At 40.5% G+C, this 19126-nt stretch overlaps 1 protein-coding gene across 4 annotated transcripts in view; it reads left to right on the forward strand.

Moving 5' to 3' along the window:
- GALNT16 (polypeptide N-acetylgalactosaminyltransferase 16) overlaps nucleotides 1–19126 on the forward strand; it is a 192455-nt gene that overhangs the window by 84943 nt on the left and 88386 nt on the right. For all 4 annotated transcript variants that reach the window (XR_013543663.1, XM_020788514.3, XM_072986160.2 and 1 more), the window contains one exon: nucleotides 11631–11806. Coding sequence is in view for 3 of the 4 variants with exons in the window: in XM_020788514.3 (XP_020644173.1) it covers nucleotides 11631–11806 (176 nt within the window). In the remaining variant the exon portion in view is untranslated. The remainder of the gene's footprint in view (nucleotides 1–11630; nucleotides 11807–19126) is intronic.

Genomic DNA, 19126 nt, shown 5'->3' on the forward strand with positions numbered 1-19126 from the left:
GTTCATCATAACTAGCACCTGGGCTGGGTGTCAGGCACACAGGTCACATGGACATGGTCTTATGTAAACTCTTATGCTTATTTTTGTTGTTGTTGCACGTACATTTGCTCTGTATGATTCACTAGTCATTCACAGACATAGAAATTCTGGGTCATTATTAATCATAGAAAATGGCTTATGTGGATTACAAGGAATGAGTTTCCTCCATTCTATCTCCAGTTCTTCGTAAGATTCATTCCAGTCAATAAATAAGAATTCCAGGCAATAAATAAGAATTTTAGGTTTGTTACTACAAACTTAGCTGTTTGTTTGTTTGTTTATGCTGCCCGATAGTGAACAAGCACTTTATGGATGGTGTACAACAGCCAGGAAATCAAATTACAAAATACAATGGTGCCGCACTTGACGATGATAATGCGTACCGTTAAAATAGCTGTTAAGTGAAATCGTCATCAAGTGAAAGTAAAAACCCCATTGAAATGCATTGAAAACCAGTCAGTGCATTCCAGTGGGGGAAATACCTGCTCGTCCAGCGAAGATCCTCAATAGGGGAAGCCATTTTACATAGGTGTCTTCTGGAAATAGGTCCGGAAAACAGCGGGGAGCTATTTTGAAAACCCGACGATGAGCTGTTTTTAATTGTCGTAATGCGAACAAACGGTTCGCGAAGCAGGGAACTGATCGTCATAAAGCAATAAAAAACCCATTGGAATCATTGTTTTGTGATCACTATAGCGATCACAACAAACTCATCCTCAAGCGATTTCTAACGGGGTAATCGTCAAGCGGGGCACCACTGTAATGTATTCGTGAAGGCTTTCACGGCTGGGATCTAATGGCTGTTGTGGGTTTTTTGGGCTCTTTGGCTGTGTTCTGAAGGTTGTTCTTCCTAATGTTTCACCAGTCTCTGTGGCCGGCATCTTCAGAGGACAGCACTCAAAATAATACAAAATAATAACTGCAGAAATCATTAAGCATATTGAAGAGGAACAATATACAGACATAGTAATAAAAATTCAAAACATAATATCCACTGCTGATGACAATAGTAAGGTTAAAATTAAAGCCGATGTATAACAACCCAATTTATCCACCTACCTGTAATAACATGGAGAATACTATGGTGAATGCTCACAGGTTTACTGACGTAAGGCCATTAAAAGCTGTCCTTAAAATTTCCGTTTTTACCAAAAACTACTTCAATTTCTGAGAGATGCAGCTCTGTTTCCAACAAAGCACCTTGCTCAGATTCAGGTCTTGTCTGTAGACCACCATTCCAGTCATTGATTTGTTCTTGCAAAAATTTGTAGTATGACATGGAGAAGCAGGGGAAAACATAAATTGACATTATTACCTAAACTTGCTGGACATTGCATGTTACAGCTTCCAGCACACATCTAATCATACTAGAATCCACACATTGTACATTTTTTCCTAAATCTATATGGAAAAGAATGATATGTATCTTGGTTTTCTGCACTATTTATCCTGCTGCACTTCACATGCTGGAGTCTGACACATGCAAAAACCAATTCTCTTTGTCTGCAATGAGCATTTTCCTTCACCAGTGAGAGTCTGTTAGAAGGTTTTTGGTGGTGTTCCAGAATTAAATCAGTGATGGATGGTTTCATCCTGCTTTCACTTCTTGAACTCTGTTAAGAGTAACTAATCTTGTTTCTAGACTCTACATAATACACATACTTGCTCACTCAAACCTAATAGAGTGCTTTTTATATTTGCTCATTTTATTTTCACTTCTGAAAATATTGCTGATCATCTGAATTAATGCCAGTGGTTGAGGCTGCATGATAAGCTGTTCGTTCATCTTGGTCTTCGGGGAACAATTAGAGACGACTCTGCTTGGGAGGAATATGGGATGACCTGATCCTGGAATGTGGAATACCAAATAATTAGGATTGCTTTTGTTTCTTTTAATCTTCTACATACTTGGCCTTTCTTTCTTTATAGCAAATATTTTGAAAGGCTGTTCATCAGTTGTGTGTTAGTTAGGTAAAACTAGTTTCAAATAATTAAAGTACAGATCTTCCTTCTGTCTCAACAGTTCCATAGCTTTTCAGCCTGCCCACTCTTCTCTCAGCACCCTTATCTTATGCAACCGCAGTCTCTCAGTTTGTGTGTCTTTTGAATTCATAATTGTGGAGTTGGTGAAATGTGGCTGGATTTCTGAATACATCAAGAAAGCACTCCTGGGAGGCAAGATGATAAACATTGAGGGTTTTTTTAAAGTTATAGCGGTGCTGTCAGGAGTTACATATCAAATCATGCTTTATTCCCTTTGCTGTGTTTTTTGTTATGAAGATGCTGCTGTCTTTGAGAATCTCATCAATCACTGAGTTACCTGGTGCCCTGCGTATCCGTTGATAGAATTTTTTGGGAGGCAGGTCCACAAAACATGATGACAGCTCATTGAATGTTATTTAGAGAGAGCTTTTTATATGAAATGACTGCAATCCATGGAAAGTGGTGTCGTCAAATACAAAAGAACAACAACATGGACATTTGCTAAGGTGCACAAATGCAAAAGTGATGACAGGGTTCCTGTATCACTACAAGCTGTTCATAGGGAATGGTAGAAGGTGATGAACAAAGCAGTAGTAGCACAAATTACACCTTCAGTCTAAAACTTTTGCTGAAATTACAGTGCCTCTGTCTGGTTGATTACTCCATGTGGAAGCATACCATATAGAAAGGATGGTAAATCTGTTCTAATTCAGCATGCAATAGCTTTGTGCTGAAGAATATATTTCAGAAGGCTTCAAAAAGAATATGGTGAAAGGCAAACAAGCTCACTGTGGAGCAATGCTTTTGCCATACTGGAAACAAACAAACAAACAAACAAACAAACAAACAAATAAATAAATAAATACATAAATACATAAATACATAAATACTTTTTTTCATGCATCTAATTCAAAGTGTTTCACTTTGGAACATCTTGGGATCGAAGAAAATACCATTTCATATGGAGTGAAACACCCTTTGCAGAATAATATTCTAGAAGGACCCTCTCACCCAAGTTTTGGATCGGGGCAATAGCACTGTTAGACAACAAGAAAAAGCAGATTCTAGCTAGAGACATGCACTTATCCTAACCATACAATCCCATTTAAATGACAAGAGATAAACTTTGGAAGGGGAACTCTTTGCATTGGAAAGTACTGTCTGGATCTGGAATGGCAGACACACCAGTGTTAGCTCTGCTAAGGTACGAACTTAATCTAACATCTGCATCCTGAAAGATACATGGACATTTAGGACTAACAGAGGTATGGGAAACCTGCCAATTTCCAGATGTTGCTGATTTAACTCCCATTGTGCCTCACCGTTGGCTATTCAGGATAACCCGATGGGGTCTAAAATCCAATATATGAAACTTTACAGGTTCCCCCGTTTCTAATCTAGCAGATGAAATTAAAAAGCTAGTTCATCCCATGCATTAGTTGTGCAGCAATGGCTGAAAACAAAGTATGTTCCGGTCCTGATGTTTACGGATAGACCGATTTACCGACAATGGGGCTCAGTTCAAGTCCTGTAAAAAGGTTTTAGGCTTTTAACAGACTTTCTCCTTGGTAAGTTAGAGGATTGCTTGGTTTTGGAACTCACAGGCAATAGTTCAGTGGCATGTAAGTAGACAGGATCTGGAAAGTCAGGGCAGTGATGGGGTCTTACATACTCACTGAACATCAGGTTCCTGGGTAGCAGAATGTTTTAGACAAAGTATGGGAAAGCATCAGTATGAGTCTGAACCTGTTGTAGCACAAGAGAAACCAGAAGTCTTGTAACACTTTAGGACTGACTAGGTTTTATTTTTTCATAAGCTTTTGTGTGTCCAAGCATGCTTCTTCAGATGAATTGTGTCTATGTCTCTGGGGGGAATTTACAACTGTTGACAGGGAGGGTGTGTCAAGGAAGGACAACAATAGAAGATCTATAAATAGGCAGTGATTAATTCCATCACAACGGTGGTGATTATTACTTTTTTTTTTTTTGCTCAGTGTAAGTAAAGGCCTGATTTGGGTGTTCTGATCTAAACATACTGTATGCCCTCAGACTATAACTCACATCCTATCCTCAGTAGCCATAATGATCATTGGCTCTTATCATGCATGTGTCTCCACTGTTAGTGTTCTACCAGACTGGCATTCCATACAGCAGCTTTGTGCACTATTTGAGAGCTTTTATCATATCTCCCTTGTTCTTTTCTTTCCATGCAAGTAGTAAGACTGTGTACTCAATTTGAAAAAGCAAGTTCATTCAAACGTCATAAAAATTATACAGTAAAAAAGCCTACAGCTTTAGACTTTGCTTGTTGCAGAGCTCTCTGGATGCTAGTAATTGAAAATAATCTCTGCTCTGTATAAGAGTGAGGGGATAATGGCCACCGATGCTATCAGCTGAAGCAGGAATAAGGCTGCACAAGTACGTAGGATGAACAGATAATGGGATTGCTCTGCTGAATCCTAATAACTCGTAGCAACTGAGGCAAGTGAAAGGCCTTGTCAGGGAGGGGGAGGGGAAGCCTTCTGCTCTTAAAACTAAACATGTAGCGGTGAATATAGACAAATCTCATTGCCATATTAAACTGGTGGAATAGTGTTAATGTAAGACACGAGAAAGCTTAACTTTGGGGCATTTTCCAGTCCTCTGGCATTTAATTTTTTTTTTGTTTTAAAGTAACTGCCTTCGATTCTGTTTCCAGGAGAATTTTTCACTTTCTTTCTGTTTGGTATATAAGGATTCCTGATGCAGTCACTCCCTATGGGTGTTGGTTCCTCCTTCCCTGCTGCATGAGTGCACCACTCCAGCATATCTGTGATGGTCTAGAAATGTCTGTACAACACCATAGGGGGCAAGGGACACTTTCCTTTCCCCTCTTTATAGCATCCCTTATTAATTGTCCTTATTGTGGCATTTAGGGGACCTGGAACCAGCCCATGATATTTTGTTCCCTTGGAGGAAGGGCAGTCTGACACACACCCAGACCCTCTCCTTTCCAAGTCCCCCAAGCTGACTGGATTGAATCTTACTTAACAAGAGATATATCACCCTTGAGTTTCCTTCCACTCTATTATTTTTTCTTTATTTTTGGTGTCTTTTATTTGCCATAATTGTCCTGGTGGGCCTCTAACCTTATCATGGTGAAACTTGTGGAAATAGTATGCCTCAGTTAATCAGGCATAATCGCTGTCACCTTGGCAAAGGAAGCAATATGCATGTGTCTCCACTGTTAGTGTTCTACCAGACTGGCATTCCAAAATCATTGCCCCTTGGTCTAATCCAGACCTGGGCAAAGTGCAGCCAGAGGGCCACATATGGCCCGCGAGCCGCTCCTGTCCGGCCCGCTGGACATCAAAACCATTTATAGCTTTTTGTCTAAAGCTGATCAGTTGCTTATCTTTAACATACCACAAAAAACCTCTGTAGTATTTGTGAAGATTCACGAGTTTAAAATAAAATAAAATCATAACATCACTGTTTCATTTTATTTTTAAGTAAAGTTGGTTTGCCCCCAGAACACAGTTCAGATTTTTCATGTGGCCCCCCCTATAGAAATTAATTGCCCACCCCTAGTCTAATCAGTACATCTGTTCAATACACCCAGTCCTTTTTGTGCTAGCCCCATGCTAAAGGCCCCAGGGTACCACAGGCAACATGGCTGTGCTCCACTACTGATGGCTGAACCTGTTGCTCTAGAAGCCTTCATCATGGGCTGTGCTGGTAAGGATTTCTGGGAGTTGTAATCAAAGAGCATCTGAAGACTCAAGGTTGGGAACCACTGCCCTAGGCTAATGATTAGTCGCTGTTGCTACTCTTCTCTAGTCTGGCTATACTTAAATTCTTGAAGGTAAACAAATTGTAACAAACAATAGGTGAGGCAATGGCACAGAATCTGGGTACCAGAGGAAGGGATAGCTGAAACATTCTCATTGATGTAAATGCGGTGGTGCCTCGCATAATGAGCGCACCGTTTAACGACAAATCCGCATAGTGATGCGGATTTTGCGATCGAAAAAGCGATCACATTGCGATGTTTGAATAGGCAAAACATCGCATTGCGATGATCGGTAAGCATTTCGCTTACCGGTCTTCGCATTGCGATGTTTGCAGAACAGCTGATTGGCGGTTCCAAAATGGCCACCGGATGAAGAAAATGGCCACCCACAGCGTTTTCACGCTGATTCCTCGCTTACCGAGGTGGTGAAAATGGCGGCTGTATGGGGAATCTTCGCATAACTGTGAGTTTTGTCCCCATAGGAACGCATTAAATGGAGTTCAAAACAAAAAAAGCATATATGGAATTAGGTGGATGTCACTGTTGAAAACGTGGCAGCAGCACCATGGTCTTGCCTTACATACTGCATGCAGCTTTTAAAGAGACTTGTATTTGATTCTACAGAAGCAGCTGTTTCATTTTAACTGAAACCCCATTGTTGGCACCACTATTCCTTTGCATGGAGAGTTTCAAGGCTGAAATAGTTTCTCACAATGTTTGTTTATTTATATGCTGTCTTTGTCTTCATAGAGCCAAGGTGGCTCACAATAATTAAAACTATACAATAATCAAGGATTTTTAAATGCCAGGTATACTACATTAAAAAAAAATTAAACGTTAGTCAGTATTAAAACCACATATGAAAACACATTTCAAAAGCATATTAAAACATTTAAAAATCTCTGCATTTAATGAACAAAGCATTCCTGAGGCACCCTCTTATTGCTTAAAAGCCTGCCTGAAAGAACATTATCAGGCATTTGAAGATTTTATATATAGCCTGTCTGAAACAACATTATTGGGCATTTGAAGTTTTTATATATATACAACGGGGTTCCCTTGAAATATATATAAACTTCCACAAGCACAGAGTCAGATGAAAAAGATTAAATCTTTCCCAGAAAATAGCAATACAGCAGCCAATGAAAAGGAAGGTAGGAAATACAGCAATCATATGGCCTACTTGAGCCTTCAGGGGGTCATGATTAATTTGAAACCCCATGTTTATAAATGATTGTTTCAAAGGTTTTTCCTTCAGTTTTTCATTGCTTTGCCACGTGTTTTTCATTTTTTTTTTTACTGCTTTGGGTGATCATTGTGGCTATCTCTCTGTATGTAAGTGTCAAATAATGAAACCCCAATTTCTTTAGAGGTCAGTGTTATACAAAGGCTATATAACACAGGTGGTAGTTTTCTAATATTTGAATCCTAGATATTCATCAAATATCCATCAAGGATTCCCTTCCCCCTGCAATTTTTTTTAAAGCAGCCATCTAGCCGTGAAGCTAGTGTACCAATAAGCTGGATTCTGTGACTAAAGTGGGTTAGGGAAGATGGGCTCAGTTTCTAGCTTCTCCAGGCGGCACAAAGATACCCTTTGTACATCACCCTTCTTAGAGGAGCTGGCCTTGTTTCCAAATTGGGAATAAATTGTGTTTTGTTTTAAGTTTTGCTTTCCGTATAAACCAATAGCAAACTGAGGTTTATGGTCCTGACGTTAGATAAACCATAAAATTTTATTGCAGTTCCTAGTTTCAACATAACAATAAAATGTGGTCTGTTGGAAACAGAAATAAATACTTCCAATCTTCTTGTGGGTGTGACAGAGGAGGAAATGGCAGGGGGCGGGGCAGAATAGGCTTATCTAAACCATTGTTTAGTGTTGTGTTTGTAGAGAGAGGAAGCTAACAAAGACATTGCTGATGGATATTATTTGTGACACATAAGCCATTTCCTCTCTTTTTTCAGGCTGTATTAGAGGTCTATAGATCTACTGAAAGAAAATGATACAGAAAGATAAAAACTATTTTTAGGCCAAATACTTACACACAAGGAACAAACAAAGAATGGAGAAACTTCCTAACATTTGAAAGGACTAGGGGAATAAGCAGTTTGCAGAAAAAGTGGTCATGTTCAGGACAGGAAACTGTTTGGTTAGCATGAAAGAATACATACTAGTCCTCTTTTCTGGACAAGCATATGGACAAGTACAGACCAAATCATGAGGGGAGTAATACAGGAGCACATAATCTTAAGGCACGTTCTTAGTGAAGGAGCATCAGCCAGCAAACTGGTAGTCATGGTTGCACCAGTAGCAACTTGTGGTAATAGTTTAGATCAGGGGTCTCCAAAGTACGGGCCACAGGCCACATCCGGCCCACCAGTGCGTGCTCCTTTGGCACTCAAAAATATATTATATAGCCCTCACTGTGAAAAGTTTGGACACCCCTGGATTAGATGAAAGAAATGTTTTAGAATCTGGTGCACTCTGGCTGATACAGGATGCCTCCTAGCATCCGAGAATGAAGTCAGAGTGGGCAACTCGTGTCCTTCAAGGTGTTGTTGGCCATAACTCATAGTACCCTTCACCATTGGCTAGTGTTGGCTACGGCTAATCAGAGTGGCAGTCCAATGACATCTGGAAAGCCTCAAGTTGCCCATCCATGAATTAAGCCTTATCTCAGCCTTCAAGGCAAGCAACGTTGAAAAGCTAGATTGGGTCCATCAAAGACAGACTATGAAGTTAAAGTGCTTCACATTCCTACTCAGTCTGAACCTACCTATGCTTTTAGGAGAGGCAGGACACATCTGAACATTTACAGAGTTTTGACACCATGGGCAATATGTGTAAAAAAAAACACCCTAAAAAGTAGATGTTGACATATGGGTGACAACCTGTGTGACAATTAAGCAATCAGATCAGTATTTAGCCCACAGACCCTTGGCTCTGAGCTGATAGGGTCCACAAAGCATCTATTGCTAGTTTATAGTACAGTATTTTAATACATCCAATTTTAGTCTTTTGTATTATATTAAAGAGCATAAAAGCTATATGCTGTTCACATCTCACCTCATTATTATTTTTTAAATGTTACTACTGGTGGATGGTTCAGTGGTTTATGTAAGAGACAGAAGTTGGGAGTTCAGTTCCTCACTGTGTCTACTTGAAAGGAGCTGGACCTGATGATCCATAGGGTCGTTTCCAGCTCTGCAGTTCTAAGACTATTATTATCTTTTGCTGAACAGTCAGTTGTACAATAGCCATTTGCAAAACACCCTATTTTAAACACATTAAAGCAAAAAGGAAAAGGTGAAAAAAGAGTGGCATTTAGAGCTGGAAGAAAATACAGTGGTGCCTCGCAAGACGCTTGCCTCGCAGGACGATTAATCTGCAAGACGATGGTTTTTTGCGATCGCTGTTGCGCTTCGCAAAACAGTTTTTCCTATGGGTGATTTTCACTACATGATGTTTGGGTCTGTGCTTCGCAAGATGTTTTTTTTTTTTTAACCAATGCTTTCCCCCCATTGGAACACATTAAATAGATTTCAGTGCATTCCAATGGGGACCCGCGTTTCCCAAGACAATGTTTTCTGTGGACGATTTTCACAAGATGATGTTTTCTTCCCCCATTAGAACACATTAAATTGATTTTAATGCATTCCAAGGGGAACCGTGTTTCGCAAGATGATGTTTTCGCAAGACAGCGATTTTCGCAGAATGAATTAACATAGTCTTGTGAGGCACTACTGTATATGTATTCTGTGTGCCTCTGTGACTCAAATGGGATACATTCTCTGTGCCTGTTCACTGTGGAGCATTTCAAACACTTGCTTTCTCCCTCCTTCTTTTGTGGGTGTGTAAGCTGTTATTGACAATATGCGTTAAAAAAGAGGACTTCTTCAGCCATTTCAAGAAATATTTTTCTTCAATTGTGCACTCTGCTTCCTGCCAGTGAAGCTGAACTTCCTGAAAAAGCTTTCAAGACTATGAAATCAATCATGTTTTCTATACTGAGCCTAATGAGTTTAGCTCTCCTTTATCCTAGCAACGAGGTTTGTTTCAGCCTTGGATGAGAAGAACGTGGTTATTGTACCAAAAGGGGAAGGAATTGTTCAGGCAAGGCAATGAAGGGCAACTTTTTGCATTCCATTCTTTTGTGACTCTAAATTATGAAAAATGTCTTCTCTGTATGCTTTTGCACTATAGCCAGTTTGATGAGCTGAGGAGACCTTTAGCAATGACCTTTTTAGGTGTGTAATACACGTCAGGTAGTGCATGATGGCCTTGCAGTGCAGTCCACCATTGTTATCCTATCTCTTCTTTCAAGTATTTGTTCAAGAGAGCCTAGTTGGAGAAATGCTGTTTTGGTGGTGGCTGGGGTGGGACTCATTAATTGCTTTCCAAATCTTATGGAGAAAGTGGGGAAAACATGTGGGTGACTGGAATAACTTTGCCTCCCAAAGTATTAATCCCTCCCCAGCATTACTGGATACAGTCAGTTTCATACCTCACTGTGCAACTGTTTTGCTTCAAACCCAAACACTGCACCCAATGTTGTCTTGTATTCATAGTTGAGATCTCAACATTGTTAAAACTATGTTTAAAATGCAGTACCAAGCATGATAATTTATTGCTGTTGCCAACACTTCAACCTGCCTTATTACTTTGTATTGATAAATGGCTTGGATTTCTAGCCAAAACTACTTCACAGTGATGGTCAGACAGGTTCAGCTGCTTCCTTAGAACCCTTCCCAGTTACAGATCAGCAGAGGCCATGTGCTGCAAAAACTATTCGGATCTGTTGCATTTCCAAATGCTTTAAAAATTAAAACAAGGGGGGGGGGGAGAGAAAAAACTGCATAAAAGTAGAGTAAATTTGCAAATGTAATATCAGTTTTCAAAATATTCAAATTATACCACACAGATTTGCTGAGTTAGAATATGACAACAATAATAATTAATTGACAACTGTTGGCAGTGGGTCATTTTATATTAGCTGCCTGTTTGGATTTTAAAATATGTATTAATTTCAGCCTTGTTTTCATAAATGCAACTGTCTAAATACCACTGCATACACTACATCTAAATCTGTAATATTTTAAATACAGATGCTCCAAAGTAAGCCCCATGGAAATTAATGGAAAATATATTTGTGTTAGGGCTAACTTGTAGGTCAGTCAGTCACTAGAGTACAAGGAGAAGCATTGTCCCATTTGTTTCCTATAGTAACAAGAGTTGTTGTTGTTTAGTTGTTTAGTCGTATCCGACTGTTCGTGACCCCATGGACCAGAGCACACCAGGCCATGGACAAGAGTACTTTACCTAATTGTTGCATTCTAAAATAATTATCTATGATCCATCTTTTTTAAATCAGCTGTTCCTTTGAATATCAATATGGGGTTTTTTTTGTACAAAATATTTTTTTTTAGTATTTATTTAAGAACAGAGTAGGGTGTACAAAAAGTAAGGGGGAAAAGGGAAAAAGGATTAGGGGGATAGGAGAACACAGAGTATACAATTATCCGATCAATTCATATTACAATAACAAATCAACTTTTTACTTTTTCACAGTGTGATTACCCTCCTGCTTTCACCTTATTTAATTTTAGTTTTCGCGAAGGCTTTCACGGCCGGGAGTGCTGTCCTCTGAAGATGCCGGCCACAGAGACTGGCGAAACGTTAGGAAGAACAACCTTCAGAACACGGCCAAAGAGCCCAAAAAACCCACAACAACCATAATTTTAGTTTTATTTTAGTACAACATGTTATTAACATGTTATGTCTTATGAAGTCCTTACTTTTGCAACACTGACTCTTTCGAATGCTCCTTTCTAGGCATCTAAAGCACCACAAGCAGAGAAAATTGGCTTACGGAGTTTTGATGAAAAGGTCTACCTCTCCTCAAAGTTGCTAAAGGCTGGAGAAGATCCCTATCGGCAACATGCTTTCAATCAGTTGGAGAGTGACAAACTCAGCAGTGACCGGCCTATTCGGGACACCAGGCATTACAGGTACCCTGTCAGATGATCACTAAGCTTTAAAAATACACTTTTATGAATGGTAGTTCCTAGAATTGCTCAGATAGCATGGTGACTTGAGGTTATCATCCCAAAATGTAATGATTCCAAGCTTAGGTCTACCACAATCTATAATCATCATCTTGTCCTAGAATATCTTTGCCAATACATGAGCCCTCTTTTTTCTGAAGAGAGAACAGTGATTGTTAGAAGTAAATCTCATAATGCCTTTTTATCTCTAATGCAAGTGCTTTTGGTGGGGAGGGAGTGGCATAGGGTTAATGCAGGATACAGCACAAGAAACAAGCTTTTAAATTTTTATAGCAAGTCTCTAGAAATACGATTCTTTAATTGCGTTGAAACAGGTGGTCACATAATTTCTTATAACAAAAAGCCCTGGGGTGCCTTAAAGATTAACACATTTGTTACAGCGCAAGCTTTGAAGAAATGCATTCCCCTTCTTCAAGTTCATAAAGTATTATTCTGAGTTGAAAATGCCTGTGTATGTTCTGTTCTGTAAATCCAATTATTTGCTCTCCCGCTTCATTTCAAGATCCAAAGCCAAATTCTCCAACAACGTTCAGTTCTGCTTCATTTCCTGTTTTTAGATCGCAATCACCTATGATTATGAGCAGATCCCCTTTTGGTGTGTCAGCAATTTCTCCCCGGACACTTCCATAAATGCTGTTGGTTTCTTTTACTTTAACATCTGCAGCTGAAGTCTAGTCTTGTGTGATGGCAATTTTGAGAAGGCTTTCTGTGACGTCTGATATTATTTGATTAACCTTTGCAATATAGCCCCTTATGCTACATCATCATCTTCAGAGTTTGTCATTTCCAGAGTGCACTTCATAGTACGCTGATTGGAAATCCTATTTCAATCCACTTTAGTCAACTCACACAAAACATTTACAATACTACATTTCATTTTAGTTATCTGAAATCAGTTTCTGTGTTCCAATTATATGTGTTGCTAAGCTTTGAATCTTCCTCTCATGTCTCAACATCCTTTTTGGTTCTAATCCAGTTGCCTTATTAAGAATTGTGCTAATATCACTCCTTTACTTTTTCTCCAGTAGCTGACGGAGCGTATTCTAACTTATGAATGTGATTTATTTATTTTTTTTGCACTCTCGCTTCATTTTAGATTGTCTCATCACAGGGTTTTTGTGGTATGAGGTACATATGTGAGTGTAGTTTTCCATTGTCTTCTGTGCAATACTAACAAGAGTTATCTGAAGTATCATTGCTATTGTCTGTAAACAATCCTCCACCTGTGTTGCCTTCTTCTATTGCTGCTGACCAATAGCCATGCTTTAACAACATATCAACTCTCAGTAATATTGGAATTATTATTTCTCTTCTGCTGACACAGTTCTTATTTCTGGAAGAGAACAGATACATCTTAGTTTGGTGTTTCAGTTTTGTCCACTCCATTTTGGGTAACCCTGCTAGAAGTCTAAATGTTTAGCAGAGTCCAGTCTCCTGACAACGTTGCTCTACCTTTCCTGGCACAGTCACCTTCCCCATGACTACTTTAAAGTATACATCAAAGATGGGGGAGTTAAAAATGCACATACAGTGGTGCCTCGCAAGACGGGCGCTCCGTTTAACAACGAATCCGCATTATGATGAGATTTCTGCGATCGCAAAGCGACGTTTTGAATGGTGGAATTTCACTGCGTGATGGTCGGTTCCCTGTTTCGGGAACCAATTTTCGCTTCATGATGATCAAAACAGCTGATCGTCAGGTTTTCAAAATGGCCGCCGGGTGCTCAGAATGGCTCCCCGCTGTGTTTAGGAGCTATTTTTCGCTACACAGGCACCCTAAAATGGCCGCCCCTATGGAGGATCTTCACTGGACGGTGAGTTCTTAGCTGATTGGAATGCATTAACCAGGTTTTAATGCGTTTCAATGGCTTTTTTATTTTTGCTTTACGACATTTTCGTTCTTCAGCGATTTCGCTGGAACGAATTAACGTCGTAATGCGAGGCACCACTGTACATTCATTTCACCAAAAACCCTCAATTTTATGAATGTGGAATATTGTGCTTCTGTATCCATGATTCAGAATGCCAGGAAATGGCTCAGTATTACTGCATAATATTGTGCCTGCATTGCCAGCAGGAAAAAGGATGCCAAGCTTTCTATAGCAAAGGGCAGCGTGAATGTTGACAATACCAGTGGTAGCAGTCAAGATGATCTACTGCAGCAGTCCCCAACCTTTTTAGCCCCGCGGACTGGCTGGGGAAGATGGGGCACCCCCTGTGCTTGTACGCATTCATGAAGGAGTGAAGGAATATAAAAATATTTATATTTTAAAATATTTAAAATATACATTTTAAAAAATATTTTTACAACAAGACACAGAATCTTTTTTCCCGGCACAAATGCCTGTTTGGCCAGGAAAGAGTTAAAAAATTTATCCTATTTATGATCAGTAATTGCGTCCTGATTGACAAGGTCAAAAGTTCAGATCTCCCTTTTGGGCTTATGAACGAAGCTGGTAATTATATGAAATTCACACTGTTTCACCATTTTGAAAGGTCTTTTTTGAGCATCAGTATTTCATCTCCTCCAGCCTTGATCTTTCTAAATAGAAAATAGTGGCTGGGACCAACTGTTTTGTTGCAAGATAAACAAGATTGGTGTTTACATTTTATTTGATCCGTTTTAGATAATAATATGCCGACAGAAAAGATTGCCAGTGTCTGCAAAGGCATATCACGTTTATTATTTAAAAAATCATAATTTTACAATTATTGGTCCAAACATCACCAGATTTGGTACAGTGCAACAGCATCTTGTCTACCCCTTTGTGCCAAATTTGGTAATGATCTGAAGCCTGGTTTCAAAGTTACAGTGTTTTGTTTGGGCTGCCCCATTTTTAAGGTAAAGGTTCCCCTGGACAATTTTTGTCCAGTCGTTTTTGACTCTAGGGGGCGGTGCTCATCCCCGTTTCCAAGCCATAGAGCCAGCGTTTGTCCGAAGACAATCTTCTGTGGTCACCTGGCCAGTGAGACTTAGACACGGAACACTGTTACCTTCCCACCAAGGTGGTCCCTATTTATGTACTCACATTTGCATGCTTTCGAACTGCTAGGTTGGCGGGAGATGGGACAAGCGATGGGCGCTCACTCCGTCACATGGATTCCATCTTACAGCTGAAGATCTACAGACCTTACAGCACAGAGGCTTTTGCGGTTTAACCCACAGTGCCATCACGTCCCTCTCATTTTTAGAATTGCCTTATAGAATGTTGACCTGCTGTGACAGCACAGTATCATTACTGCACTCTCATGTAATAAATATGGTACAGGGATGTGAACAGAGAAGTCAGTGACATGTTCAAAATACACACAGTGACAATTAGTTTGGTAACAAATGGTCTCATGCAAAACAGTTATTTGATGATAAATCAATATTAGTGTAATAAGACACTTGATAGGACATTTTGTCACTGAGCATAAAGTGGTTTTTCTTGAAAAAGGAATTTGAAATGCAGTTTTCAATGTAAAGTAAATGAATTATAGTTACCCAGAAGATCATCTTTGTCTTCTGTGGTTTGAACAGGGATAAATGCCAAGCAATGCTAATAACTTTGATTATTAGGTTACTAAAATGTTACACATACAGTGAATTATGAATTTTTATAGAAGTCCTCATTAGGCAAGGATAATACCAAATTTCAAGCACTAATTAATTAATCAGAGCAATGCAATGATCACTGTTTGTACTTTTCTGCATTTTAAGTCCCTTGGCTTCACAAATTATGATACCCTTCCTCTGCAAGGTATATATATTTATAGCTTAAGGTCCTTCACATAGATAAAATGTAGTGTAGTCCCCTAATGCCATAATAAATCTGTTGGTCTTTTAAGTGCTAAAGTATTTATCTTGCAACCTTTCCACATATATCATTTAGTTCCTGCAGTTACATAATGATTGCATTCCTGTTGCATAGTAATACAAAAACTGTAATATTTAATGGAGAATTTCAGAAAAAAATATGAAATCTCCATAAGCTTGTGACAGATAATGTCTATGAATTTCTTAACTTATGGCAATTCACCACTAAAAGTCACACCTTTTCAGCAAATGTTTAGTTACTACAGATGGGTATTGTGTTCAAAATGCACCTTTTCACTTCTTGGTTATAATTTCTGACATACTATTCATTTCCTGAGTTCTTCCTCTTGGTTCCTGTGCCGCTTCGGAGGCTGTTGGGCGAGTCGGAGGACCAGGGGAGAGGCAGCTGACTTGGCTTGTCTGTAAGACGGAGCTTGGTGCCCCGGGAGCCTCCTTTCGTGCCACGGGGGCTGGAAGAGCCTGAGTTTGTGGGGACCTGTGAGTCTTATGGGAACCTGTGAGACTTCGTGGCCTGGCGCTGGGATCTCGGAGACATGGCCCAGTGCAGAGAGGTGCAAAAGAACTCACTGGTTCGAATGGTGGAGCCCCAGAGAGATCGCGGACGCTGTTTGTAGAAGTGTGGTGAGCCTGAAGTTGGGGAACCGAGGAGGGTTGAGAGCCTGGCTGAGGACTTAGAGCAGCTTGGTACTGATTTGTTGTGGGACTCTCTTGGGGGTTTTCTGACCTGGGAGACCACGCCGACATCCATGGCCAGGGGAGTACCTTCTTCAGCAGCAGACCCTGGCATGCTTAAGGGGGAACTTTCATTTGTCTCCCTGTAGCCATGTTTCCAGCAGTTCTCCTTCAGCTCCTCCTCCTTTTGATGTTACATCATACTTTGCCTTTGCCTTTGCCTGTTTTGACTGCTTGGCTTGGCGTCTCTGCCCCCATAAACTCAAATTCATCCCCGAGAGCCTCTCTGAGGGAAAATAAGATCTCCGGCCAGTGTGCTGTGTGACAGGACCAATTGTGTGTGGGGAGAATCTTGGGTTTATTTTTTTGTTTGTTTTTAATTTTTTGTTATATTTCATTTAGTTTATATTTGTTTGTTCCATTCTGTTGTTCTTATTTCATTTTTTGAAACAAATGTTTTATTTATTTTATTTAAATTGCCTAATTTGAATTTATTTGCATTGCCCAATTTAACTCTAATTTAAATCTTGTTTAAATTTTTAATTTAAATTTTATTAAATTGCTAATTTGATAGATTGCCTAAATTGATTATTTGTTTGAAAATGGATAATTGTTTCAGTTTGTATTATTATTTAATGATGTATTGATTTTGTTAATTTTTTATTATTGTTTTACTGTATTAATGTAGTGTATCCTTAGTCTTTTTTTGGTATGGAGTGGAAGGTTTGCCACCCCAGTGGGGGTTCTAACATCTGAGTGATTATGGGTAGAGGGAGATATGGTGTTGGTACAGTTCCCACATGTTTTAAAAGAACGGTGAACAGATGTTTGAAGGCTGTTCACTGTGCTGGATCTGTGACCACCTGTCAGTCTCAAGGTAGCCAGATTAGCCGGCCTGCCACTCTAACACTGGTGCTGTTGAATGCCACGTCTGTGTCCAATAAATCCCAGATTATCTACGATCTTATTTTGGAGGACGACGCAGACCTGGCATGCCTAACTGAAATTCGGATGGGCAGGTAAAGAGGTGTTCTCCTGACCCTTGCCTGTCCTCCTGGTTATGTAGTCCAGCACCAGGGTAGATTGGAGGGGGGGTAGCCATTGTTTATAGAAATACAGTGGTGCCCCGCTTTACGATTACCTCGTTAAACAACGAAATCACAACGATATTTTTGCGATCGCAAAACGATGTTTCAAAAAGCGATTTCCGTTTGACGATGATCGGTTCCCTGCTTCGGGAACCAATTCTTCGCATTACAATGATCTAAAAACAGCTGATCGTCAGGTTTCAAAATGGCCACCCGCTGTGCAAAATGGCTCCCCACTGTTTTTAGGACGGATTTTTGCTTAACGGGGATCGTAAAATGGCCGCCCTATGGAGGATCTTCGCTGGATGCTGAGGTATTTTGCCCATTGGAATGCATTGAGCAGTTTTCAGTGCGTTTCAATGGCTTTTTACTTCCACTTGACGACGATTTTGTTCTACAGCGATTTCACTGGAATGGATTAACATTGTCAAGCGAGGCACCACTGTACTCTGGAGGTTACTAGGCACTCGGTGGTGAAGCTGGGTCTGGAGGCCCTCCACGTGTCGATTGGGGCCAGGGATGGTATTGGGATCTTGCTGGGTTACTGCGTTCCCCACAACCCAGCCACCTCTTTACCGGAGCTGGCAGACTTTGTCTGCGTGACACTGTTGGAGTCCCTGAGACTTCTGGTCCTGGGTGACTTCAATATCGATGCGGAGGCAGAGATTGCCAGTCCAGCTCTTGAGTTCTTGGAAACCATGGTATCCTTGGACATGTTTCAACATGTTAATGGCCCTACACACGTGGGTGGTCATATGCTAGACCTGGTTTTCTCCACTGTGCGGAGCGAGTGTGGTCTGATAGTGACTGGCCTTGTTTCAGTTCTCTTGTCATGGTCAGATCACCACCTAATAAAATGTAACCTCTCAGTGGCTCTCCTGCTCCGCACAGAGCAAGGACCTATTTTAAAGGTCTACCCTTGAGGGCTACTGGATCCATTATGATTCCAGGATACTATGAGAGGGATTCCAGCTGATCTGGCTGGCGTTCCTGTCGAGGCTCTCATGGCGCAGTGGTTAAACTGCTGTACTACAGCTAAAACTGTGCTCACGACCCAGGGTTCAATCCCAGGTAGCCGGCTCAAAGTTGACTCAGCCTTCTATCCTTCCGAGGTCAGTAAAATGAGTACCCAGCTTGCTGGGGGGGGGCAGTGTGTAGCCTGCATAATTAACTTGTAAACCGCCCAGAGAGTGGGGCGGTATATAAACAGCTTTGACGGCTGGCTTGCTGCCGCCACTAGGGCTGTAGACACGATCGCTCCTAAATGCTCTCTCCTGGTTTAACCAGGAGCTGCGAGCTATGAAGCGAAATAAGAGATGGATAGAGTGCAGCTGGAGACAGAAACCGATGGATTATAAGAAAGCTGTCAGGATTGCGACTAACCATTACCTCGCTAAGGTTGAAGGCTGCTAGATGATCACACTTCGCTGACCGGATAAGCGAAGCTTCAAATCAGCAGGCGGAACTTTCCGTATTGTTCGCCATCTATCTGGAATTGGTCTAGGTGATGGGCCTCCCCCTAGTCTCTCACTGGACCAATTTTCAGCATTTTAAAAATCTAAAGTGGAGGCCATTTGCCGGGATCTCTCTCCTTTTTTAAATAGAGTGGATCGAGCAGAGATGTCCAGCGCTCCACCAGGCCCAGTGAGTCTTGAATTTTTTCAGCCTGTGACACCAGATATG

Source organism: Pogona vitticeps, chromosome 1 (assembly GCF_051106095.1).
Source record: "Pogona vitticeps strain Pit_001003342236 chromosome 1, PviZW2.1, whole genome shotgun sequence".
Lineage (NCBI taxonomy): Eukaryota > Metazoa > Chordata > Lepidosauria > Squamata > Agamidae > Pogona > Pogona vitticeps.